The sequence below is a fragment of the Canis lupus genome, chromosome 18, assembly GCF_003254725.2.
Source record: "Canis lupus dingo isolate Sandy chromosome 18, ASM325472v2, whole genome shotgun sequence".
Taxonomy (NCBI): Eukaryota; Metazoa; Chordata; class Mammalia; order Carnivora; family Canidae; genus Canis; species Canis lupus.
In genome coordinates, this window is record NC_064260.1 from 49,758,851 (window position 1) to 49,785,187 (window position 26,337).

Consider the following 26,337-nt stretch of genomic DNA (forward strand, 5'->3'; position numbering starts at 1 on the left):
TGCCCTGCTGTCTGGAGCTGAGCCAGCCAAAGGCAGTGGCAGAGCCAGCACCAGGCGGGGCTGGGCTGGGGCTGAGTCTGACAGCCCTTAGTCAGGAACCAGGCCCAGAGAGGGGCAGCCACTGGTCTAAGGCTACACAGCAAATCCGGGACCCACCTGGGGAGGTACTGGCGAGTGAGGTAGGTGTTGCAGGATCCTGAAGGGACCCTCTCTGGCCAAGGATCGCCTTGTGGGGCTACCCAGGAACTTGTCATGAATTCAGAAACAGCTTGGGACATCTCCAAAGAGGCCTGACCTCCTGGCACAGGGGCCTTAGCCTGGCCTGGCAGTGAAACTCCCCCAGTCTCAGGGGACTGCCCCTTGGGGAGGACTAGATATCCTCTCTCTTCTCTGGGTTGGAGGCCTCTACTGATCCTCAGAGTTCCAGGAGCTCGGTGCCGTCTGGAGGTCACATCCCTGTGGTGGAGAGCTCAAGATAAATGAGAAGAGGTCTGTGTGGGGTGCCACCAGGTGGCACTTTTAGAGCCAGCCCTAGTGGGTGACAGGCTCTGCCAAGGACCCAGGTCAGCCAGGTGAGGTGCGTATTGGGGGAGCCCTACCCAGGACCATGTCACCGCCCTGCCTGCTGACAGAGATGCAAACCAGCCTCCTCTGCCCACCTGCTAAGCAGCCTTGAGCAGGTCCTATCTCCTCTCTGGGCCTTCGCTTTCCCCCTTGTGAAACAGAGCTGACTCTGCTTGCCTCACAGCCCGCCCCAGTGGTGAAATAGCTCATTTGAAACATCCGGTATAGTAGGTGCTCAATAGGCATGGATGTCTTTCTGCCCCTTTCCCGCCCTCCTGAGCGAGTGGCTACCCTGGTCCCTTCAGAGGCCAGCCCACCCTGGCTCCTCTCCCCTCCCTTGCCCCAGCCTCCCCTCAGAGACCAGCAGGACCCATTCCAGGGGGCAGAGTTAGAGGCTGCTGGCACCCAGGGCACGTCCAGCACGCACTCAGCATACCTTGACCAAGCACCCATGGTGTGCTAAGCACTGCACCAGGCGCTTGACCCAAATCCTCATGGAAATCTCAGGTATCATGGTCCTAGCCTGCAAGAGAGACAACAGACTCAGAGACATGCAGTGACTGAGGCAGGCACACACAGGAAGAGTGACAGATGGGGATTCGAGCCCAGTCAGCCCTGTCTCCCTGGCCCACAGCATTTCCAGGGCTCCACGAGCCCTGACTTAGGAGCCCAAGGGGTCATCCTCACTCCTAGGAAGCCCATCTCTCAGCTGAGAGCAGCGAGCACTGTTTCTTGGGCATCTGCTCTGCCAGGCTCTGGCTGGGTCCTTGGCACATCTCGGCTTGGGGACCTCCCAACAGCCTAAGGTGACTGTCATCCCTAAGGTTTTTAGTTTAAAAAATGGCAAAGAGTCAACTGCATGCCAGGGAAATGGCATTAGGTGAATGAGGAGCGGGCCCAGTGTGGCCCTCTTAGGGACAGTGTGAGGGGTGACATGCTTTTGTTTGATCCACAGCATCCTAGGAGATGTTTTGGGGCATCTGACTTGGGAGCAACATCCTATTATATCATAAGGAGAACAAAAAGTAAAACTGGTAGGCCATGCTGGCTGCATTTATCTGGGTCCCCCCATGCCAGCCCCACAGGCAGTCCTAGGCCTGAGACTCAAAGGAAGTGGTGTCATCCCTCCTCCTGGCCACATCTGCTCACCCACTGAATTCTACGGAACTCCATTCTCCTGGGGGTGTCAAAGCCCCCCCCTCCGCCCCATGACCTCTAGGACTTCCTCCCTTCCCACCCTGTGCCACCACCACACCTGGAACTTGGTCATCCCCCAAGGGAATGAACCCCAGTGTCCAATCTTTGACCACAGCCTCCCGGCCCCCTAGCCTCCCAGCTCCCGCTGCATACCTGCAGTCCTGTCTCTTCCTGCCCCTAGACCTCAGGCCCACCCTCCCCCTTGCTGCTTTTGTAGCTCCTACTTCCAGACACCTCCAGCTTGATTCCACCTTTCTGCTCTCCCACATCTGCACTGGGTGTGGTCTGGAGAAAGTTGCAGCCTGAAGTCTCTGCAGATTCATCATGCCCTCCACACCCCTAGCTCCCTGCCTTCCCAGCAACCATTCTGAGGTGGATATTTGTCACCCATTCACTCACTTATCCATCCACTCACTTACCGAGCACCTACTAAGTACCAGCACAATCTGCTGCATGAGGGGTACATGGTGAGCATTTGCCAGGGACAGGGTGGAGTAAGATAGGGAAAGAGACCATTAAACCACAGAAAAACCAAGAGGGAAATAGTCAAGGGCGGGGGTTGTACCCATCCTCAGGGTGGCTTCTTATTCTGAAAGGGGAGGGTGGGAAGGAAACCTCCTGGGAGGAGCAGGAGGAAGGGTGCTCTAACCAAAAGGATGAGAATGGGCAAAGTGGGACAAGGGAGGGAAACTGGATGTTTTTTTTTTTAATTGAGATATAATTGACATATAACATTGTGTAAGTTTCAGGTATACAACACATTGATTTGACATATTTATATTGCAATGTGATTTGCAGTGTGGTGCCAGCTAACACCTCCGTCACATCACAGAATTGTCATTTCTTCTAGCGGTGGGAATAATTGAGACCAGGTCTCTTAGCAGATTTATTGCTTTTTTTTTTAAAGATTGTATTTATTTATTCACGAGAGACACACAGGGAGAGAGGCAGAGATACAGGCAAAGGGAGAAGCAGGCTCCCCATGGGGAGCCCGATGTGGGACTCGATCCCAGGACCCCAGGATCACGACCTGAGCCAAAGGCAGACACTCAACCACTAAGCCACCCAGTCGCTCCCAGATTTATTATCATACAGTTTGGTTGTCTGTAATCCCTGCACTGTGTTACAGTCGCTGGTATGTACCCTCGAACCATCCCTGGCAGCCAGTGTTCCTTTTTGGTTTTTGAAATCAGTTTTGTCACTGTTTTTAGATTCCACCTATAAGGCGCATCATACCATGTGTGTTTTTCTCCATCTCACATATTTCCCTTAACACAATATCTCTGAGGTCCATCCGTGCTGTTGCAAATGGCAGAATTTCCTCTTCTTCCTCATAACTGAAAAGTGTATCATTTAGATTTGTGCACTACATTTCCTTCATCCATCTATTGATGGACACTTAGGTTGTTTGTGTATCTCGGCAATTGTAAATAATACTGCAGTGTGGCACCTGGTGGCTCAGTTGTAAAGCAGCAGACTCTGGGTTTTGGCTCAGGTCATGATCTCAGGGTCTTGGGATCAAGCCCTGCATCAGGCTCCATGCTCAGTGGGGACTCTGCTTGGGATCCTCTCTCCCTCTCTCTCTGCCCCTCTCCCTCACTCTCTCTCTCTCTCTCTCTCTCTCTCTCTCTCTAAAGTAAATAAAATCTTTAAAAAATAATACTGGGAGTATAAAAAGTAACATGGGAGTACAGATATATTTTTGATAACTTGTTTTCATTTCCTTTGGATATACATCTAGACGTGGGATTGCTAGATCCTATGGTAGTTCTATGTGAGTTTTCTTTTTTTTTTTTTTTAAGATTTTATTTATTTATTCATGAGAGACACACACAGAGAGAGGCAGAGACACAGGCAGAGGGAGAAGCAAGCTCCATGCAGGGAGCCCAACGTGGGACTCGATCCCAGGACTCCGGGATCACACCCTGGGCCAAAGGCAGGCACCAAACCGCTGAGCCACCCAGGGATCCCCTATTGTGAGTTTTCTGAGGAATTTCTAGACTAGTCTCCAAAATGGCTGGACCCATTTACCATTCTACCAACCATGCACAATGGTCCCCTTTTCTCTATATCCTCTCCAATGCTTATTATCTCTTGTCTTCTTGATGATAGCCATTTTTATAGGCGTGCTTTTGATTTGCTTTTCTCTGGTTACTGAGGCTGAGGACCCTTTCATGGATCTGTTGGCTAATGGGATGTCTTCTTTGGAAAAAAATGTCTAATTCTTCTGCCCATTTTAAAATCAGAATGTTTGCTTTTTGCTATTGAGTTGTATGAATTCTTCATAAATTTTGGATATTAACCCCTTATCTGATATGTGGTTTACAAATATTCATTCCAATTCTGTAGGTTGCCTTTCTATTTTAACGGTTTCTTTTGCAACACAGAGGCTTTTTTTAAATAAAGATTTTATTTATTTGAGAGAGACTGAGAGAGCACAAGCAGGGGGAGGGGCAGAGAGAGAGGGAGAAGCAGACTCCCAGGTGAACAGGGAGCCCAATGTGGGGCTCCATCCCAGGATCCTGGGATCTTGACCTGAGCAGAAGGCAGATGCTTAACCCGCTGAGCCACCCAGGTGCCCCTGCAGTGCAGAAGCTTTTAAGTTTGATGTAGTCCCACCTGTTTTTTTTTTTTCTTGTGTTGTTCTTGCTTTTGGTGTCATATCCCTCCCCGCCCCCGCCCGCCCGCCAAAAAAAAACTTTCCAAGACCATTGCCAAGGAGCTTCTTCCCTATTTTTTCTCTAGAATTTTTACGTATCAGGTCTTATGTTTAAGCCTTTGATCCATTTCAAATTAAATTTTGTGAGGATGTAAGATGGGGGTCCGATTTCACTTTTCTGTGTGTGGTTACTAAGGTTTCCTAACACCATTTGTTGAAGAGTCTGACCTGGGAACTGTATATTTTTAAAAGCTTCCGAAGTGTTCCCAACCTGGGTGATAACCAGCGCTGCGAAGCCCCGCCTCCTGCAAGGCAAGAACTTCGCCAACTCGGCGCAGCCCAGACCCAGCTTGGAGGCTCTGGACCCGCCTCAGGGTCGACCCACTGGAGTCCAGCAGAAGCTCAGCCTTCCACCGCCCCCGCCAGGGCTCCCACCTGCAGGTGCCGAGCTGAAACTGGAGGGCGCATGGGAGGTGCGCACCGGCTGTCACGTCCCGTGGTGTGGGAGCCCTCTGTGGGGCTGCTCTGGGGGCTCTGACCTGCAAACACACCACACGGGGCTTGTGCCTCTGTTTCCTCACTCGGCACTTTCCTAAGGCTTTGCATTAATTTAGCAATCCGGTGACAGCCCTGGGGAGCAGCGCCGAGTGAGAAAACAGAGGCATAAAGTGGAGTGAATTCCCAAAGTTTTAAAGCCAGGAAGCGGCTGCGTGGAGATTCGAACTCACACCACGAGTCCGGGAGGCCGGGTCCGGGCTGCACAGGCACCCAGGATACGCCCCTCCCGCCCCCGCGCGCCCTGGACACGCCCCTCCCGCCCCCGCGCGCCCTGGACTCGCCCCTCCCGCCCCCGCGCGCCCTGGACACGCCCCTCTCGCCCCCGCGCGCCCTGGACACGCCCCTCCCGCCCCCGCGCGCCCTGGACACTTCCCTCTCGCCCCCGCGCGCCCTGGACACGCCCCTCCTGCCCCCGCGCGCCCTGGACACGCCCCTCCCTCCCCCGCGCGCCCTGGACACGCCCCTCTCGAGGAGGCTGCCCGCAGGGCGGGGGCAGGTCCCGGCCGCCGGGAGGAAGTGCCCTGCCCGCCGCTCGCAAGCAGAGGGGCCGCCGCCAGTGCTCCGGCGGGGTCTCGGGCCATGGAAGCGGAGCCGCCGCTCTACCGGGTGGCGGGGGCCGCGGGGGCGCAGGGCGATGAGGACCGGCTCGGGGTCCCAGACGGGTCCGGGGCTCCGGTGAGCGGGGACGGGTCTATGAGGGGGTGCAGAGCGCGGGGGCCTCCCCGGCGGGGGTGAGAGACAGCCCCCTAGGCGGGCCGTGCGGGGCGCGGGGAGGGGGGTACCCGGAGCCTCCCGGGCCGGGGTGCGGTGCGGCCGGGGGGCCCTTGCCCGCGTGCGAGCGCCGTGCGTGCCCCGCAGCTGGACGAGCTGGTGGGCGCGTACCCCAACTACAACGAGGAGGAGGAAGAGCGCCGCTACTACCGCCGCAAGCGCCTCGGCGTGCTCAAGAACGTGCTGGCGGCCAGCACCGGCGGCATGCTCACCTACGGCGTCTACCTGGGTAGGCGGCGCGCCCTGGCCCGGCCCGGCCCGGCCCGGCGCGGGGGGCGGCCCCGCGGGCTCCCGCGCTACAGCCCACGGCTTCCCGCCGCGGCCAGGGAAGGAGAAACCTTAGGGGCCTCTTCCCCCTTCCTCTTTCACTTCCCCAAATGACCCCTAGCAGCTGCTGCCGCGGCCCCAGCACATGTGTCAGGGTCCCTGTGCAGTGTCCCTGATTCCCAGCACGAGCCTTCGTGAGCGTGCGGGCGGGGACTGGGTCCCTGGGCAGGTAAGCTGCCTTCCAGATCTGGAGCTCTGCACGTGTGTGTGTCGGAGGGGTGGGTGGTGGTGTCAGGGGTGAAGTGGGGCGAGGGTCTGGATTCAAGTCGCTGTCGCTGCGGCTGACAGGATGCTTGCTTGGCCCCATCAGGGCAGCCCTCTCTGTTCTCAGGGGCATTGGAATCTGGGACTCCTTCGGTGACTGGAGTTCCCTTCAAGCTCGTGTGCCAGCAAGTCAGGCTGCCCGCTCCATGCCTGCTCCCTATCCCCCAGGCCTCCTGCAGATGCAGCTGATCCTGCACTATGATGAGACCTACCGCGAGGTGAAGTATGGCAACATGGGCCTGCCGGACATTGACAACAAGATGCTGATGGGCATCAACGTGACCCCCATCGCGGCTCTGCTCTACACACCTGTGCTCATCAGGTGCGAGGCTGCTGTCCACAACAGGGCTGGTCTTCAGATGTTGAAGGGGCATAAGGGCTGTTGGCCTGTGGTGTTCCCAGGGCAGGAAGCTGGGGAGAAGCCTTGTCTACCTGGTGGGGTGTGAGAGAAGGGGAGAACCTGCGTTTGGGGAAGGAAACAAACTTCTCCTCAGGGCATACGTGCATGTGACAACAGAAGTTCACTCCTGCTCCTTTCCTCATCTTGCCCATGACCCATATGGCATTGTCTTTATGCCTGCCCCCCCCCCCCCATGGCCTGGAGCTACAGTGAGTGACCTTTGGGATCAAGGCTGTGAACTCTCTGGAGAGAATGTGACAGCCAGCAAGACCCAGGCTCCAAGTCCAGCCTTATCAGCTGTGGTCAGTGTTGAGGGACATTTTTCACTGAAAAGGAAGGGCCCCGCAGGTGCCCCAGAGGATTGACCCTGGACCTGAGCCTTGGAGGCATCTGTTCCAGGCTCCTGGCCAGTGCATAATTCCCCTAGACAAGTACCCTCCCCACCAGGAGGTAGGTCTCTGCTCAGATGAGACCCAGAGACTAGCCTACAAATTAGATGAGTTTTAGTTCCTCTATCTTAAACCAAACCCCCAAAACCAACCAAATAAAAAACAAAAAAAACCCCTCCCAACCCAAAAAACCCCAAACTCCTTTAACACAATTGTACAAACAGTGTTAGAATCATAACTGAAATCAGAAGAAACAAAAACCTACCCAAGCCCTCCAGTAAATCAGCTGTTCATCATCCCACCAGCCCATATAGGTAACATTTATGTCCTTGTCACCAGAGCATGTGCAATGTTCACTTTTCCTTTTCTTTCTTTTCACTGTGCACATCTTGGCCTGCTCCTTAGTCTTCACCCCGAGGACCTTATGAGGGTAGCATCTTCTACCGGGGCGCAGGTAGTGCAGCTCAGAGTTGGACATTCACCTTACCCCCTTTGTGCAGACTCACTTTGAGCTTGTAGCTCTTCTCCATTTTTTTTTTTTTTTTTCTTCTCCATTTTTTAAAAAAGATTTTATTTGTTTGAGACAGAGCAGGAGCAGGGGGATGGGTGCAGGGAGGGGGAAAGGGAGAAGCAGACTCCCTGCTGAGTGCCCAGTAGGATACCCGGAGTGCATCCAGGGATGCTGAGATCATGACCTGGGCTGAAGTCAGATGCCTAACCGACCAAGCCACCCAGGCACCCCTAGTTCCTTCCTTCTTAAAATTAAAAAACAAAAAATTGCTATAAGTTTCTATCAGTGGCCTTAGCAGATTAGAGGTATATGAAAGGCTTTACGGCTCTTGAATCACCTTGATAACAGCTAGCTTTTATTTTTTTTTCCAATGTGCTAGGCACTTTGTAAATGCTATCTCATGCCCTATAATCCGAGGTAGGTGCTCTAGCAGACACAGAGAAACTGAGACATTCAACAGCTTGCCCACCAGGCCCCACAGGCAGCACCTGGCAGTCTGAAAGTTTGAATCCCTTACCCCAAGCTTGCCCCTTGCCCAAACTACTGGACTAATTTTTTCTTTCTTTCTTTCTTTCTTTCTTTCTTTCTTTCTTTCTTTCTTTCTTTCTTTCTTTCTTTCTTTCTTTCCTTTCTTTCCTTTCTTTCCTTTCTTTCCTTTCTTTCCTTTCTTTCTTCAACTGATTTTCTAAATGGCCATGCCAATCTGCATGACCACAGGTTGTGTGCATCATTTTTTAAAAGCACAGCCTCACCAGCAGTGAGGGTTAGTATTTTTACTTTTTGCTCGTTTACTCCATCAAGATGTACAGTACATTTTTTGTGACTTACCCTCCCCAAAATAGATCAGAGTGGGCTGCCTGTCTGTTTATGCCATGGCAAAATATGGATAAGGACTAGGGCCCTGTAACTGAAGAGAGAGTAATTGTATCAGAAAATTAGGGTTGTTTGTCTTTGAACTTCCTGGAAACCAAGGCAAAGAAAGGAACTAATGGGCACAAATACTCAAAACACCCCAAAGCTCCTGGTAGTGGTTTTCAGCTTGACGAGCCTCCATGCCCTGAATGGGCCCTTATCTTGTCACCACCTTTAAACACAGTGTGACATTTTCTCAGAGTCAGCAAGGCTGTAGTCCTAGGAGCCAGTGGGGCAGAAGCTTCCCAAATGACTACAGCGGACTGCAAGAGCGATGGGCAGGGAGGAGGTCCTGGGCCTGCCTCTGACCCTTCTCAGGTCCTAGTTTCCTTGCCCCAGTTTGGGTTGTGTTCTGGGTGCCCTGACATCCCAGCACATGAGAGTGGATGGAGACTGGGGGACTGGCCAGCCAGCCCAGAACACAGATGAAGGCCGGGTGTGCCCACAGACCACTGACTTGTGACCGCTCCCCTCTTACCTCCTTCCCTTGCAAGGGCCATGAGAGGCTTGTGGTTTGGGTTCTGTGCCCACATTAAGCAGTGAAAACCTGAGTGTGTGGATACAGGGCTTCCCTGAGACCATCAGCAAGTCCACATCTCTGCTATTTCATCTTAGGGCCCCTGACTCCAAGGCCTGGGATTGCTCCCTACCTCACCACCTCATGAGCTGTGGCCACTCTGGTTTCAGGCCACAGTAGTCTCGGTAGGCTCATGGTCCCAGCATCCTTCCCACTGCCCACAGGTTTTTTGGCACCAAGTGGATGATGTTTCTGGCTGTGGGCATCTATGCCCTCTTTGTCTCCACCAACTACTGGGAGCGTTACTACACCCTTGTGCCCTCAGCTGTGGCCCTGGGCATGGCCATCGTGCCACTTTGGGCCTCCATGGGCAACTACATCACCAGGTGAGTCTGGTGGGCAACAAGGTGGGAGGCTGGAGACCTGGCTGAGTCTCTGCTGCATTGCCAACCTTATCTGGGGAACCTTGGGCAGCACTTCCTGCCTTTTGGGTCTCAGTTTCCTCATCTATGAGACATAGCCCTTAGCCCTGGGTGCAGGAAGCAGAGACCTGTTTAGAGAATGGACTGGGGGAAGCTTTCTCTCCTCTGTGGTTCAGGATGGCTCAGAAGTATTACGAGTACTCCCACTATAAGGAGCGGGATGAGCAGGGCCCCCAGCAGCGCCCGCCTCGGGGCTCCCATGCACCATACCTCCTGGTCTTCCAAGCGATCTTCTATAGCTTCTTCCATGTGAGTACCACCTATGGGGCCACTGAGGGAGGGTATTCCAGGACCACATTCTGGTTTTTTCATCCCTCTAGCCCCACTGCCCTTTCTTGAGCCCACATCTGGTTATTTACCTCTAGTGACTGAGATCTCATCCCCTCCCTGTGCAGAAGAAAGTCCTCCTGCATTGGGCACTCCCTCCTGCCACCAGGCTGCCCCGGGAAGTGGGAGGGCTCCTGTTCTGCCAAGGCTGTGCCCAGACTCCTTCCAGGTTCTGTGCCCCCTACCTGGTTCTGAGCCCATGCCAAGCTGCTCTCCTGCCCACAGCTGAGCTTCGCCTGTGCCCAGCTGCCCATGATCTACTTCCTGAACCACTACCTGTATGACCTGAACCACACACTCTACAATGTGCAGAGCTGCGGTTAGTCCTCAAGGGGTGGGGTCCCCAAGGTTTGCTTGCCCCTGCCATTGAGTCATCCAGCAGACACTAGGCTCTTAAGAGCACCCAGAGAGGATGCCCTTGCCCGCAGGTTCAGGGCTGAGAGCCTGGTGGCCCACAGCTCTCATGGGCACAGCATAGGGCCCTATAGGAGTATGCAGTTAGGACATTAGACGTAGTCTGGTGGGGACAGAGTGCATCAGGGAAGGCTGCCTGGAAGAGATGCCATCTGGGCTGAGGCTTCTGGGGATTATCTCTCAGTGCCATGCATACCCTCAGAGCTCAACCACAGCAGGGTGAATGTATGGGGTTGTGTGGGGGTGGTGGGGGGACTGGCGGCCCCCCTCCAGCCTCCAGGCACTAGAGCATGAAAGGGGGGAAGGTGCTCCTCTCCTTGCCGCTGGTCTAGCCCCAGTGGCCCTCACCTCCACACTGCTCCTCCCCAAGTGAACCCTTCCTTTGCAAGCACTGTCCTCGCCCACCACCTCCAACTCTCCCCTCCACCTGCCCTCCTTGCTCCATTTCATTGTGGTTGAGTTGACGGTGTGCTCGATTCCCCGTCCCCACCCGCCTCTAGGTACTAACAGCCAGGGCATCCTCAGTGGCTTCAACAAGACTGTTCTGCGGACGTTACCACGGAGCGGGAACCTCATTGTGGTGGAGAGTGTGCTCATGGCGGTGGCTTTCCTGGCCATGCTGCTGGTGCGCCGGGATGGGGTGGGGCGAAGTCAACGAAGTCTGGGGACCGAGGCGGGGAGAAAGGGGTGCCATCTGGGTACGTTGCTGGCAGCCTGGGCAAGGTTATGGCTTGGAGTCCTGGTCTGAGCTGGGAGCCAGGCCTGAGCCCTGGGGAAGGGGGTCTGAACCTAGGACCCAGGCCAGAGGCTTGGGACTGAGCCTGGATTTGGAATCCCAGACGCCAAGGGTTAGGGAACCAAGCCCGGTCCAGGGTGGAGCTGGAGACGGGGTCTGAGAGACTGGGCTGTGGGCGGAACCCGAGAGGGTGGGGGCGTGGCCACCTCCTGGAGGCGGAGCTGGGGGTAAGGTCGAGGCCGGTGGGTGTGCCCGGGGCGGGGCCTGTGCTCAGCTCGCGGGTCCGCAGGTGCTGGGGCTGTGCGGCGCCGCCTACCGGCCCACGGAGGAGATCGACCTGCGCAGCGTAGGCTGGGGCAACATCTTCCAGCTGCCCTTCAAGCACGTGCGCGACTTCCGCCTGCGGCACCTCGTGCCCTTCTTTATCTACAGCGGCTTCGAGGTGCTCTTTGCCTGCACTGGGCTCGCCCTGGTGAGTACCGGCTGCACAGTGTCGCCAGGTGAAACACAGGGCTTCCAGTTGAATTCATATTTCAGATAAAAGATGAATAGGTTTTGAATACATATCTTAAGTATGTACAAGGGCGTCCCAGATATTCCCCTCCCTCTTTCTTCTCTTCCCTGGCTTCCCCCCCACCCACCCCTCGCCTTAGGCAAATTATTTTAAGCTCTCTGGGCCTCAGTTCCCTTATCTGTGAAGTGATTCCAGTAAGGATGCTTACTCCCAGAGGTGCTATACAGTTGAGATGGAATGAGGCCCATAAAGCGTGTGGTTCCATGCCGGGCACAACCTTGGTATCTGGACACTGTCAAAGCCTTTTCTCTAGTCTGTACCTTAAGAACCTTCCCATGCACCTTGGAGGGAGTTCATGAGGGGGCCCAGGGAGGACAGGGTATGACCCAGAGACTTCAGATGGGGAGGGCTAGAGCCTGGGCCAGCTGACCCCTAACACTCACCCTCGTCCATCCCTCCCCCCTACCCCCCAGGGCTATGGTGTGTGCTCAGTGGGACTGGAACGCCTGGCCTACCTCCTTGTGGCTTACAGCCTGGGCGCGTCAGCCTCCTCAATCCTAGGCCTGCTGGGGCTGTGGCTGCCTCGCCCGGTGCCTCTGGTGGCTGGGGCTGGCCTGCACCTGCTCCTCACACTTGGCCTCTTTTTCTGGGCCCCTGCACCTCGGGTCCTGCAACACATTTGGATCCTCTACGTAGCAGCTGTCCTCTGGGGTGTAGGCAGTGCCCTCAATAAGACCGGGCTCAGCAGTGAGTACACCCATGGGCACTGGGATGGCAGGGGACCCTGTGGTTACCTCAGGGTGGTTGGGAAGGAGCACAGAACTTCCAGGGACAGACGTAGGACCCCATGGGTATACTGGGGATCTGTTACAGTGGAGGTAGGTGGGGATCCCTGTAGACACTCCAGGAGTGGAAGGAAGTTCCATGGACTGCAGGGACAGATGGGGAAGGCTGTGGACACACAGGGGAGTTGCATGCCATGGACATCCTGTGGACACCCCAGGGTGGGCTTGGGGCCTCATGGACACTGCGGGGTTAGTGTGAGGTCTTGTGGCTACAAGGAATAGGTATGGTGCTCTGTGGGCACCCCAAGGGTGAAAAAACACATGGGGAATACTTTGCTTTCATACCTATGCCCACCTTGGCATAGTTTTCATGGCACTGGGAGCAGATTGCTGCTCTGTGCTCTAGGGAGCATGGGCAGCAGTGGGTGAGCCTGTCCACACTCCAGGGTGCAGTTGCAGACAGGGCCCTTTTCTGGCGAAGAGCTGGGAGCAGACATGGAGTCCCAACACCAGTCTGCCAAGTGGCAGAGTCCAGGCCCTGAGTCTGGGCTGATGGGGTGAGAGCATTGGCCAGTAGAGCTCTGTTTGCAGAAAGGAGGGGTGGGTCAGAGTTCAGCTGTGTGATCCTCTCTGCCCACAGGTGGGCATATGCCAGTGACACATAGCTGGGACATGCAGGTATCACTCTTCAGGTCTTCCACACCAGCATCTATTCTGATGGGCCAGTGCTATTAACAGTTTTGAACATCACCCCGGAGGTGTGGTGTGGTAGGGCATGCCCGCTGTGGGCAGGGCAGGGGCTGACTCAGGTGCACCCACCATCAGAGAGTCAGGCATCTGTACTTGTCATAGGGCAAGGAGCCCCAACCCTGGGCCCTACTCCCTTGGCTGTTGCTCAGAGGCAGCCGGCTCTGGGCAGCATCCAGCCTGGGTAGCTTTGGCCCACAGTAAGTCTGGAATTGGGTCTTGACCTGGCACCCCCTTCTGCCTGCCCAGCTCTGCTTCCTGCCTCTTTCTTCTGAACCGTGGAGGCTCCATGTCCCTTCACAGCAGGCCCGAGGGGTAGAATCACACTGCAAGGCCTTAGGGTAGGCATGTTAATGTCTTGAGTGGCAGGTGAGGGTACAATTTGCCAGATGCTATATGGGCTTTCTCACATTAAAATCACAGAACACAACATAATATGTGTCATCTCATTTTATGGATAGGAAAACTGGCCATGGGGACTTAACTTGCCCTGAGTCATCCATAGAGCCAACATTTGAATCTTCATCTCTGTAGGAATTCTCTGCACTTTATAGTCCTGGGAGTAAAATCTGTGTCTCCTGACTTCCTGTCCAGTGCTCCTTCTTCCTACCGCAGGGAGGATTCCTTGAGAAATAGGTCAAACCTCCTAACTTCAGATTTGATTTGCAGAAAGCTTGTTGCTGTAAGCAGTTTGCCCTCCCTGAGCCCTGAGTGAGGAGAAACAGCCCTCGAAGGCCTGGCATTATGCATCTGTGGTCAGAGAGACGCCAGGATATGATTGCACATTGAGCTTGCCACTTTTGAAGCCACACATGTGCCCCAGAGTGAGGCCCAACTCTACCTCCCAGCAAGGTTCCTATTCGTGCTTCTGCTCAGCATCCCAGGCACCATAACAAACCAGGGCTTCCATGAGGGGGCAGGCCAGGACCTGTTCACAAAGGCTTTCTGGGAGCTCCAAGGCCAAGGGCTGAGATCAGCCCAGTGCTGGGCTTAGGGTGGGTCGCAGGTGGGAGACCAGCCACTCTGGGCTCCAGATGACACCTCTCCCCTTCCTGTCCTGTCCTGCTCACCTGCAGCACTCTTGGGAATCCTCTATGAGGACAAAGAAAGACAAGACTTCATCTTCACTATCTACCACTGGTGGCAGGCAGTGGCCATCTTCACCGTGTACCTGGGCTCAAGCCTGCCCATGAAGGTGAGCCTTAGTGCTGGGAGGAGGGCCTCTGGGGCGTTAGCAACCCACGTGGCAGCCCCCAGGCCACAGATACTTTCTGAGTGCCCACTGTAGCCTCACAGTCCCCGAAGGGCTCCAGTGTCCAAGGTCTGGTCCTATGTCAAGCCCACTGAGTGGCTCCTAACCCAGCACCTTCTTACTGCCTCACTTCCCACGGCCCTCAGTTTACCCATCTCTGAAGAGGTTCAAGTTTTTCTTTCCTTGTGGGTGCCCCCGCCCCGCCCCCGCAGCCACCTTGTGGGTAGTTTGATGACCTGTTCACCAGGGGTCAGCTCTGAGCTGAGTGTGGGAGAGTCTTTCTCCCTTCCTGGCCTGCAAGGGGGGGGGGGGGGCAGGCTTCCTCTTGTCCTCCGCTCCCTCCCACCTACTGGTGGGTGGGTTTAGCAGGTCCCACCAACATTGGAAAAAGATGAAATAGAATAGAGGGGCTGGCCCGCGGGTCCCCTGCATCCGTGTCTGTGCCCTCAGGCCAAGCTGGCGGTGCTGCTGCTGACGCTGCTGGCGGCCGCGGCCTCGTACCTGTGGATGGAGCACAAGCTGCAGCGGGGCCTGGTCCCACGCCAGCCCCGCATCCCGCGGCCGCAGCACAAGGTGCGCGGCTACCGCTACCTGGAGGAGGACAACTCCGACGAGAGCGACGCGGAGGGCGAGCACGGCGGTGGCGGCGGCGGCCCGGGGGACGGCGTGGAGGAGGAGGTGGCGCCCTCGGGGCCCCGGCCCGGCCCCGAACCAGGCGGCCTCGGCCGCCGACCCTGCCCCTACGAACAGGCCCTGGGGGGCGACGGGCCCGAGGAGCAGTGAGGGGCCCAGCCGGCTCGCCGGCCTCGGTTTACCGCGTCTCAGGTCGGGGCCCTGCGAGTGCACCATCCTCAGGAAGGACCTTCTCCCCGGGGCGCACGGTCAGGAACCGAGCCCAGGCCTGGGGCTGAGAGACAGCACAGCCGACCCCCCTCCTCCGGAGTCCGCTCCCCACGACCACGCCCAGGCCCGAGAAGTGTCGGGGTCCTCTGCCGAGCCGCCCCCCAGCCCCGCCCCAGCGCTGCCCTCCTGCCCGCTCTGCAGGTGTGCCACGCGCTTTGCACATCCCATCCCCGCGGCCTGTCTAGGGGCATGACTTTTTATAGAAAATGAGAAATAAAGAGGTTTTATATTGTCCTGACTGGGAAATGTTAGGCTGTGGGGGGAAGGGGGGGCGCCCCAATGTGTGCCTGCAGAGCCTGCTGGGCCACTGATTTCGGACCCCTGGACTCCCGTCAGTAGGGGCAGAGGGGATGATTGTCTGAGCCCAGGTGTACTTGGCCACTGTCCCCTCCCAGCTATGGCTTCAGCAGCTGTGCTCATGAAAGACACAAACCGCCTACAGCCTGTGGGTGCCCCTTTCTCCATAACCCCCAAGGGAGGGACTGAGACCACACTGGATAGGGTTTGAATGCCTGGGTAAGGACAGGTAAGAGGGCCACAGGAGGGTCATGGAGTCCCTGACTGTGCCCCAACAGATCCTCTCCTAGGGCCACACCATTCCTCACTCCCCACACCCCCTCCATTCCTGAAGACCAGGTCGGGTCCACACCCACTTCAGCATTAGGTCTCTCAGATTCCACCACTCATAGACGGTGGCTCTCCTTCCTCCTTTGCCCTTCATGGACCTCACGTGAGTTTCCATCTAGGAACTCCTAGGGAGCCCTAGAACCAGGCTCTGACCTCAGGCAAGGGCCTGGCACATCAGAGCCGCAGGTGCCTTCTTGGTAAAGTCTATCTCTGTAAATCAGGAGTGTTTGAAATTGCTGAGTGCCGTAGCTCCAAGGTATCCAAGCCCTGTAGGTAACTCACAGGAGTGCAGAGGACCTTAAATTTTCTAAAGTTTGGAGGCAAATAGCATACCATACATCTGTCCACCCCAAGCAAACTGCTAGGTCTAGGTGGCTCACAGGTTCAACATTAGATCACACTGCATTCCCGTCATGTTATAGCTCTGAGAAGCTAGGTTTCCTGTGGTTTGGGGCATAAATGAAAATCACCATGGACCAGGAAATGAAGCTGGGGAATCCAGTCTGATTTTGAGGTGTCAGGAGCTTGCCACTACACAGCCGATTAGTAAGTGGTAGTTTTAAAGAATGAAATAAAAGTACTGAGTTTTTTCCCTACTTATGTGCATTTTATTTCCTAAATGACCACTAGGTTGTTAGAACGTATTATTTGGACCTAAGATAATTGGTTAACAGAACTATTAGATATTTCTTTTGGCCAAGAAGCACTGTGGAAAATTGCTGAGGCATCAGGCATGTCAGGACCTGAGAATGTTGGGCACCCCCTGGGTTAGCACAGGACTGGCACGGAGAAAGCCCTCAATAGATATCAGCTATTGTGTATCTGTCGCAAGTCCCTCACTGGACTTTGGGGCACCCCTTGCCCAGAGGACTAGCTGCATTCTTTCTGAGCCCAGTACTAGGGAAGGTGAAATCTATGTTTTGTGACTCCTGAGAAGGGAGCCCCCCTCCCCAGGCCAGTTACCAGGTTGTCTTTGGCAGATTCTGGGGTCCTGCGGTCATGAAGGACTGGGAAGACAGCAGCTCTAGCCAGGGCCACAAGTCCCCTCACCCAGCCCTCCTAGCAGGTGGTCTGGACGCTCAGGCAGTTGAAGATTGGAAAACTTCCTCCCTTACACTCAGACTTTCACTGACAAGCAGACCAGAAAGTGTCACATCATGTGACCTGTAGTCTGGGTGAGTGCCAACACTGCCTTTCCGGTTCCCTATTAGTTCCCTATCAGCGTGGAAAGGAAATTTCTCTGGCAGCACGTGTCACAACATGCTCCTGGCAGGATTCCAGCTAAACTCCAATCAGAGCTAGGCAATCAGACATTTCAATAATAAGCCTCTGAGGGCAGGACTGGGTGCTCTTCGGGGGAGTGTGGGCCGCAGGATGTGCTGGGCAAACATGGAGACGGGACAGGAACAGGTCTACAATTTGTCAGAGTCCAAAGTCATTTCTAACACCCATTTGAATAGTAGGTAAAGACTCTGATGTTGAACAGATGGGAAGGTGGCCCAGGAACATGGAGCAGCCACTTGAGATGGAAGCATGGTCTCTGATCACGCTCCTGGTGGCAGGTGAGTTCCCCATTAGTAGACTTCACACACCCCCTTACTGCTCCTGGAGCATGGATGAGACCCACACGCTGTCATATGACAGTCAACACACACCCAAATGTGTCAGGCAACACATGAAAGCAACAGGCAGATACACATTACAGGTCCTACATATGTGCTCACACACATAACAGGCCACACCCATGACAAACGACACACAGTGCACCCAGGACAGGCAGTGTAACTGCTCATGGCTGCAAATCCCAGCAGGCTGGCCCTTTGGAGGCAGGGCTAATTGAGCCATGACATGTGATGGCAGGGCTAATTGAGCCATGACATGCTCCACCCCTCGGGAGCTCCAGGTCTGGTTGTAAGCTATGACATTGACATTGATGTCATGTCCCCTTGTCTCTATCAGCTCTGGATAAAGTGATGTGGTGCAGTTTCTGGACCCCTGAGTGGAAAGAAGATCAGACTGTGTCAGGGCCATCACTCCTCTGACTCTGGTCACCACCATTGCTTCAAAAGTGGTTCTGTGATTTTGTTAATCTGCACCAGGAAGGTTTTTATTTTTTTATTTTTAAAGAAGATTTTTATTTATTTATTTTAGAGAGCGTGCTCCTGCCCACGAGCAGGAGAAGGGGCAGAGGGAGAGGGAGAGAGAGAATCCTCAAACACTCCCCACTGAGTGCAGAGCCCCATCATGGGACTCGATCCCAGGACCCTGAGGTCATGACCTGAGCCGAAGTCAAGAGCTGGAACTTTACTAACTGAGCCACCCAGGTGCCCCAGGTGTCTGATTGAGATTCCCTTTCTCTTTCTGTCCCTCTCCCTACTTGCGTGCACACTTAGCACCTGTGGACACGGCATAAAATGTATTCATCACATAGTAAACAGTAAAAGGATTTCCCAGAGAGAAGATTCTGTGGGTCTAGAATGAAACAAGAATGAGCAGGAAGGGTGGCTTTGGATCTTTGCTGTGGTTGAGGGGGGACCTGAGTGTGGGGGTCCTGTGCCGACAGGCTGGAGCTTTGGTGGTGTGAAAGGGACCTGCAGAGCTATGGCGTGAATGAAGCTGGAAAGCACCTGCTCAGTGAAAGGAGCTGGACACAAAGGCCACACAGTACAGGATCCCATCAATGTGAAAGGTCCAGAAGAGGCAAGTCCTTGAAGACAGAAACAGATTTATGGGTGGCAAGGGCCTGGGACGGTGGAGTGAATGCGTGACTGCTGATGGGTCTGGAGTTTCTCTCTGGAGTGTTGGAAATGTTCTAAAAGTAGATGATGGTGATGGTGACACAACTCTATGAATATACTGAAAGCCACCGGATTATATAGACAAGGATTGTCCATTACAAGGATGAATTTTAGGGTATATGAATTATATTTTAGTAAAGCTGGTGTTGAAAGGAAAGGAATCTGGCATCCAATTTATTTTTTTTTATTTTTTATTTTTTTAAACATTTAATTCTTTTTTTTTAATTTTTTATTTATTTATGATAGTCACAGAGAGAGAGAGAGAGAGAGGCAGAGACACAGGCAGAGGGAGAAGCAGGCTCCATGCACCAGGAGCCCGACGTGGGATTCGATCCCGGGTCTCCAGGATCGCGCCCTGGGCCAAAGGCAGGCGCCAAACTGCTGCGCCACCCAGGGATCCCTGGCATCCAATTTAATAATGATTGAAAATTTCAGGATGATTGTAGGTCTGCAGAGTAAGGGAAGATATCGTCAATTAAAGTTTCTAGAAGGTTAGCAGAGTAGGCATTAATTACAGAAGGCAGAGCCTATTTGGTGCATGGTAAGCCCAACACTGATTAAGGCTGTGGGCTGTAATTTTAGTTAGGGATATACAGTGGCACCTGGCTGCTTTCAGTCAGAAGAGCATGTGACTCTTGATCTCAGGGTTCGAGCCCCATGTTGGGTGTACAGATTACTAAAAAAAATAAACTAAAAAAGACAGTTGACCCTTGAACCACATGAGTTTGAACTTCATGGGTCCTCTTATACTTGGATTTTTTACGGGGCTATAAATATATTTTCTCCTCCTTATGATTTTGTTAACATTTTCTTTTCACTAGCTTACTTTATTGTAAGAACACAATACCCAATACATACAACATACAAAATATGTGTTAATTGACTGTTTGCATTATCCATGAGGCTTCCTGCCAGCAGTAGGCTATTAGTAGCTAAGTTTTGGGTGACTCAAAAGCCATACTCAAATTTTCAACTGCACAGGGGGTCAGTGCCCCAAAGGCAAACACCAAGCCCTCATGTTGTTCAAGGGTCAACTGTAATATTATTTGGAGGGATTCTGAGTTCAAGAGGTTGGGGCTCAAGGTCCGTTTTTGGAGAGATTTGAGAAGTGGTATGATTTTTCTAGAAGATTGTAAGGGGGAGGAAAGAGCGTGTACAGGGAAGGTGACACAGGATTTAGCTCTGGAATTAAGTCCATCCATTCGCAGGGACCTGGCGGTCAAAGGGCTGTTACCATTGAGGCAGAGGTCATCAGGATGCAAGAGTGATTTTGTTGTAATTTGGAATATAGTCATTTTGAGCCAAACTGACTACCATTAGGCACAGAGTTGTATTGGTCAGGGAGGTACAAAGCTGGACAAATGTCATAGGATAATGTGTCAATCACCCTACCTGCAGCATGTATATCCACACTGTGGGTGTAAGGAGGCCAAGAGTGCCCATGTTTAGTTTTGATGCCAGTACTTTAGAACAATTCCATTTGCTAATAACAATGATCATAGAGAGGCATGAAGATCAGAGGCCTTCTGTAGGTACAATCTGTCATTTTGGAGGCCTTTTGCTAATAAGTGTGACTCCCTTTTAATTTTAAAAGATGGTCAGTTGAAGAATTTCAACAATTTATATATTGTTGGAATGGACTTTATCTTAGATCATAAGAGGCTGTGGCCCCTACAAAAATATTGAAGAAGTCAAATGATACCGGATGGTAATGGGGCCAAAAGATGGCCCATGAGTATCTCAGATCTGAATGGGACCCCCAAAAGGATGGCAGTGTCCTTGACCCAAGCCTAGCTCAAATAACAGCCAGAAAGCTGAGCAGCTGCATTTTTATGCAATGGCCTGAGGTCCCGGAAGGCCTGACTTGGAATAAGCACTGTTTGGGGGGGGATTATTTAATATTTGCATGTTCAGGAGGGCTTGGGGACACCTCCTACTGAAACGTGCTTCATGATATGCCAATTTTAACTCCTAACTCTCCTGTAAGAGACTTTCATTAGGATTGTATTTGTGCATTTTATATTTTTTGGTGAGTCTTGCAGGTTAGGTAGGTCTACACAAACAGGATACCAAAGGTAAATATTAAGCCCTCTTGGGATTTATCACTAGAGGGTCATGTTCAATGGATTCCCCTTGGGCCGCCATCTGATCTCCATCCCTTATAGGGTGAGAGAGAGAGAGAAACCTTTTGTATTTTGTAAGAAAGTAAGATCTTATGATACTTTGTTGAGGTTGGAAACAGTGGGACAGGTTGAATCATTTTGTATTGTATATTGGATGCTCTGAGGCAATGCATGTAGTTTTGTTTTCTTGTTTGCTGGCTTAACGACTGGGAGAGGGGTAGCCTCCCTCTGCATCGGTCTTGGGCAAGGGACCTAGGATGGCACAGTGAACACGCTAGAAGGCCCAGGTAAAGCTTTACCCTGAAGATGTCATCTCTACTGTAGCGAGGAGGCTTGTGGGTAAGTTGAGTCCGCGGGGTGCTGCCTCCATGACCCAGACATAATGGACATCTGTCTGAAGGGTAATAGGGTTGGAACCAGGGGGCTCATCTCCAATAGGGCCCAACACGCAGCCAACAATTGTTCTGATGGCGAGTGAGGGTGGGGTGAGGAGCTGAAGCAGGCAGTTTTTCACATTAGAAACCAGTGGGCAGCCATCCTTCATGGCTCAGAGGCTGTCAGAGGCCTGAGCAAGGTCTTGTCCAGAAAGGAGTTATCTGGGGGCATCAAGGAAGTGCTGGTGGTATAGTTAGTAGTGCAGCAGGTCAAGTTGACACACAAGACAGCACCAGGCCAAAGTCAAGTTTGCACTAATTTGGCTGGTAATGACACAATGAGCTGCTTTTCTTTTCTTTTTCTTTTCTTTTCTTTTCTTTTCTTTCTTTTCTTTTTTTTTTTTTTTTTTTTTTTTTTTGAGAGAGAGAGAGAGCGAGCACTCACAAGTAGGATGGGGAGGGGCAAAGGGAGAGGAGGAGAGAAAATCCCAAGCAGGTCCATGCCCAGCAGAGCCTGACATGGGGCTCGATCTCATGACCCTGAGATCATGATCTAAGCTGAAATCAAGAGTCAGATGCTTCACGGAATGAACCTCCCAGGCACCCCATGCTGAGCTGCTTTCAAATTTAAGGTTTATTAGTTACATAGACAGTGAGAAAGGGAATAAGCCAAAGGTGCCAGCTCCCCGAGGACCTTGTCCTACACACCAGAAAGGATGGCCTTGAAACCAAAGGGACGAGAGCACTGCTGGTGAGTCATGGGATACCTGGCAGCTAAGGAGCCTGTTCACAGCTGAGTGCTCTGACATCCTGCAACTCTCTACTGACCAGGGCGGTCAGAAGGCCTCAGACTATTATTTTTTCTTTATCTGTAGTAATCTTATCTTAACAGTTTATAATTCAGGATGTTTTAGGGGACATTCTGTTTAGATTTTTTTTTCTGCAGGAAATTCCCAAATGGGTCCGAATATAGCCTCAAAGTGAGAAAAGCTACACAAAAGAAGCACTCTGACCTTGTGGGTGCTGGTAGGCCACCTGCCGCAGAAACACAAGGCCCCAAACACTGCCACATCGTGCTCACATACTGTAACACCCCCCGAGGATCAAGCACCCTTTCCAGGGAACTCTTGGGAAAGGTGGGGGTCAGTGCCTGGGTGAGACATGAGACCATTTGCGTCCTTCTCTCAGAATAGTCTGGCACTGCTAGTGTCCAGTCCAGGGTCAGGGTCCTCAGCCTGTGTTTCTTTTCATGATTGCTCAACCCTGTCCAGGGTCTGCTCTTGAACCCTTTCCTCCATCATTATGTCTGGCTTCAGCCAGCTAGACATAGGGCAGAGCTTGGTAAAATCCAGTGGAAATAACAGAAATGGTACAGACTGGAGCACAAACATGCCAGCAATCTACTGAGCCTGCCCAAGCCCACCTCCTGTCAGCTAACCCAGTCAGTAAGTGGAGAGAAGATCCATCACCCATGGCCATCGTCTAGCCCCCCTGTTCACAGCAACAAGTATTTCAGTTGGGTGCCTGCCACCCCCTGCTGCATGCTGGACACCCCCTGCCCAGTGACTTAGGGATCTTGGGATAAATGACACAAAGGCACCAACAGACATCAAATAGTATTTATTACATAATAAATAGCAAAATTCCCCAGGGAGAAGGCTCAGGTTGGAATCTAAAGCAAAATAAGAGCAGATGACTTCAGGTTGTCATTGTACTTCGGAGTACACCCGGGGTGGGGGGAGAATGCCAGTATATGCAGGCTCGAGTTTCCATGGTTTGAATTTGAAATTTGATTTGAAATTTCTTTTTTTAAAAATATTTATTTTAGAGAGAGAGCACGCGTGCATAAGTAGGGGGAGGGACAGAGGAAGAGGGAGAAGCAGTCTCCTGGCTGAGCAGAAAGCCTGACTTGGGGGACCCCAACCAAGATCATGACCCAAGCAGAAGGCAGCCACCATACCGACTCAGTCACCTAGGCACCCCTACTTCTTCCTTCTTCCTTTCTGATTTGAATGCCTTTTATTTATTTTTTTTTCTTGCCTAAATACTCCAGATAGACTTTCAGGAAAATACTGAAGTGCAGTGGTGAAAGCAGTCATCCTTGTCTTGTTCCTGATTTTAAGGGGAAAGTTCTCAATCTTTCACCACAGAGTATGAAGTTAGGTGTGAGTTTTTCATAAATGCTTCTTATCACATTAAGAAAGTTCCTCTCAGGGGATCCCTGGGTGGCTCAGTGGTTTGGCGCCAGCCTTTGGCCCAAGGCGCGATCCTGGAGTCCCGGGATTGAGTCCCGCGTCGGGCTCCTGGCATGGAGCCTCCTTCTCCCTCTGCCTGTGTCTCTGCCTCTCTCTCTCTCTCTCTCTCTCTATCATAAATGAATAAATAAACAATCTTTAAAAAAAAAAAAAAGTTCCTCTCAGGGGCACCTGGGTGGCTCAGTTGGTTAAGCGTCTGACTTCGGCTCAGGTCATGATCCTGGGGTCCTGGGATTGAGTCCCACATTGGGCTCCCTGCTCAACGGGAGCCTGTTTCTTCCTCTCTCCCTCTGGTCCTCCCATGCTTGTGTACATTCTCTCTCTCAAATGGATAAATAAAATCTTTAAAAAAGATTCCTTTCAATTCCTAGTTTGCTAAGTGGTTTTGATTATGAAAACGTGTTGAGGGATCCCTGGGTGGCACAGCGGTTTGGCGCCTGCCTTTGGCCCAGGGCGCGATCCTGGAGTCCCGGGATCGTGTCCCGCATCGGGCTCCCGGCATGGAGACTGATTCTCCCTCTGCCTGTGTCTCTGCCTCTCTCTCTCTCTCTGTGACTATTATAAAAAAGAAAGAAAGAAAGAAAGAAAATGTGTTGAATTTGTCAATTTTTTAATGTCTATGAATATGATCAAGCTTTTTCCCCTTTATTTTATTAACGTGACATATTATATTGATTGGTTCCTCATGTTGAATCACCCTTGCCTTCCTGGGATAAATCCTATTATAAGTCATGGTGCACAATCCTTTCAGTGTTCTGTGGCTCATAATCCTTTATAATCCAGTCTTTAAAATGACATTTCATTACCTTTGCTCTCTTGTATTCTTTAGAAACAAGTTAATAGATCCATTCCATACTAAAGGGGAGAGGATTATAAATACCTGGAGGTTGGAGGTCCCTGGGTGGCTCAGCGGTTGGGCACCTGCCTTCAGCCCAGGGAGTAATCCTGGAGTCCCAGGATGGAGTCCCACGTCGGGATCCCTGCATGGAGCCTGCTTCTCCCTCTGCCTGTGTCTCTGCCTCTCTCTCTCTCTCTCTCTCTCTCTTTGTCTGTCTCTCATGAATAAATAAAAAAAAATACCTGGAGGCAGGGCTCATAGGAGCCATCCTAGAAGCTATCACAATTATCTTCGGATTTATTATATAATCTCTCAGATCTTTTACATGTACATGTGACACCACCAACAACAATGAAACCTTTAAGCCAGTTGAGTTTATAGTTAGAGTTTTACCAACTATTCAGGGAATAGGTAATCCCAAACTTATATGCATTGTCCAGAGAACAAAAAAAAAGGGGATGCTCTTCAACTTACTTGATAAAGCTAGTCCATTCTTGACACTAAAAACAGAAAAAGAAAGCAAGATCAATTACATGTATGAATAGAGATGCAAATATACTTAGTATTTTATTAGCAAATCTAATTCTGCAATACACAAAAAACAAATTTCTTTTCTTTCTTCCTCCTTTTTTTTTTTTAAAGATTTTATTTATTTATCCATGAGATACACACACACACACACACACACACACACACACAGAGACACAGGCAGAGGGAGAAACAGGATCCATGCAGGGAGCCCAACGTGGGATTTGATCACTGGTCTCCAGGATCAGGTCCTGGGCTGAAGGCGGTACTAAACCGCTTAGCCACCAGGGCTGCCCTCTTCCTCCCTTTTTTTAGAGAGAATCCAGTACATGCATATATGCGAGCCAGGGCAGGGTTGGGGAGGCAGGGTAGGAGGACGATGGGGAGGGCCAGAGGGGGAGGGAGAGAGAGAATCCTAAGCAGGCTCTACACTCAGCTTGGAGCCCAATGAAGGGTTCAATCCCATGACCCTGACATCATGACCTGAGCCAAAATCAAGAATTGGACGCTTAACAGAATGAGCCACCCAGGCACCTCCAAAAGCAGATTCCTTTTAGTATAATTCATCATATTCATTGATTAAAGGAGAAAAGGCATATGATCATTTCAATAGACAAAGAGAAAATGTTTGATGAAATTCAATATCCATTCATGATTTAAAATAAACAAGATTTCTCATCAAGCTAAGTATAGAAAATATACCAAAGAAAGGTAAAGAAGTCTTCCAAAAATGTGCAGCAAACATTATACCTAAAGATGAATTACTCACAGTCTTAAGGACAAGAAGTTGATGATAATTCTCACTGTCATTTGCTTCTATTCAACATTGCACAGGAGATCCTAGTGTAGATAATAAAAAAAGAAAAACTAATGCGATGTAAGAATTAAAAAGAAAGAAATATGTCAATTTCTACAGATTTTATCTTCATTTACATGAAAACCTCATTATTGTTAGAACCAGTAATGAAAATAAGATTAAGACAAAGATGTAAATTGCATTCCCATACTCTTACACACTTTTAGAAAGTATAGTTTTTAGAGCAGCAATCAAAACAAGCTACCTAGGTATTCATCTAACTGAAGATCTAGTGGCAAAAATTTACAATATTGTATTGAAAGACAGTAATAAAGAGCTAAATCAGTGGAAAGATATACCATGTTAATGGATGGAAAGATTCATAAAGATGTCACATTCACCAAAAATGATCTATAAATTTAAACACTTCCAATCAAGATCCCAACAGAAGTTTTCATGGAATTTGGTGTGCTGATTCTAACATGTTTATGGAAAACAAATGGGCCAAGAACAAGTCAAAATAATTTGGAAGATAAGCAAGGTAGGGGAATTTGCCCTACTAGATTTCAAGACTTTTTATTAAACTATAGTATTTAAGTGCCTGGGTGGCTCAGCAGTTAACCGACTGCCTTTGGCTTGGGGGCATGATCCCGGTGTCCCGCAATCGAATCCTACATTGGGCTTCCTGCATGGAGCCTGCTTCTCCCTCTGTCTATGTCTCTGCCTCTCTCTCTATCTATGTCTATCATGAATGAATAAATAAAATCTT

At 51.6% G+C, this 26,337-nt stretch overlaps 1 protein-coding gene across 1 annotated transcript; it reads left to right on the forward strand.

The window, feature by feature from the left end:
* The first annotated feature begins 5,465 nt into the window (after positions 1-5,465).
* UNC93B1 (unc-93 homolog B1, TLR signaling regulator) lies at positions 5,466-15,463 on the forward strand. Its single transcript, XM_025446147.3, has 11 exons — positions 5,466-5,653; positions 5,837-5,978; positions 6,509-6,662; positions 9,294-9,455; positions 9,668-9,800; positions 10,104-10,197; positions 10,793-10,917; positions 11,318-11,500; positions 12,016-12,289; positions 14,151-14,269; positions 14,777-15,463. Exons 1-11 carry the CDS (start codon positions 5,558-5,560, stop codon positions 15,107-15,109), a joined length of 1,815 nt encoding a protein of 604 aa, XP_025301932.1. The 5' UTR covers positions 5,466-5,557; the 3' UTR covers positions 15,110-15,463.
* Positions 15,464-26,337: the final 10,874 nt, after the last annotated feature.

Coding starts and splice junctions, on each gene's coding strand:
- UNC93B1 (XM_025446147.3), top strand. CDS start 5,558: ATGGAAGCGGAGCCGCCGCTCTACCGGGTGGCGGGGGCCGCGGGGGCG. Junction 9,801..10,103: donor TCTTCTATAGCTTCTTCCAT/GTGAGTACCACC, acceptor TCCTGCCCACAG/CTGAGCTTCGCCTGTGCCCA. Junction 10,198..10,792: donor CTACAATGTGCAGAGCTGCG/GTTAGTCCTCAA, acceptor ACCCGCCTCTAG/GTACTAACAGCCAGGGCATC.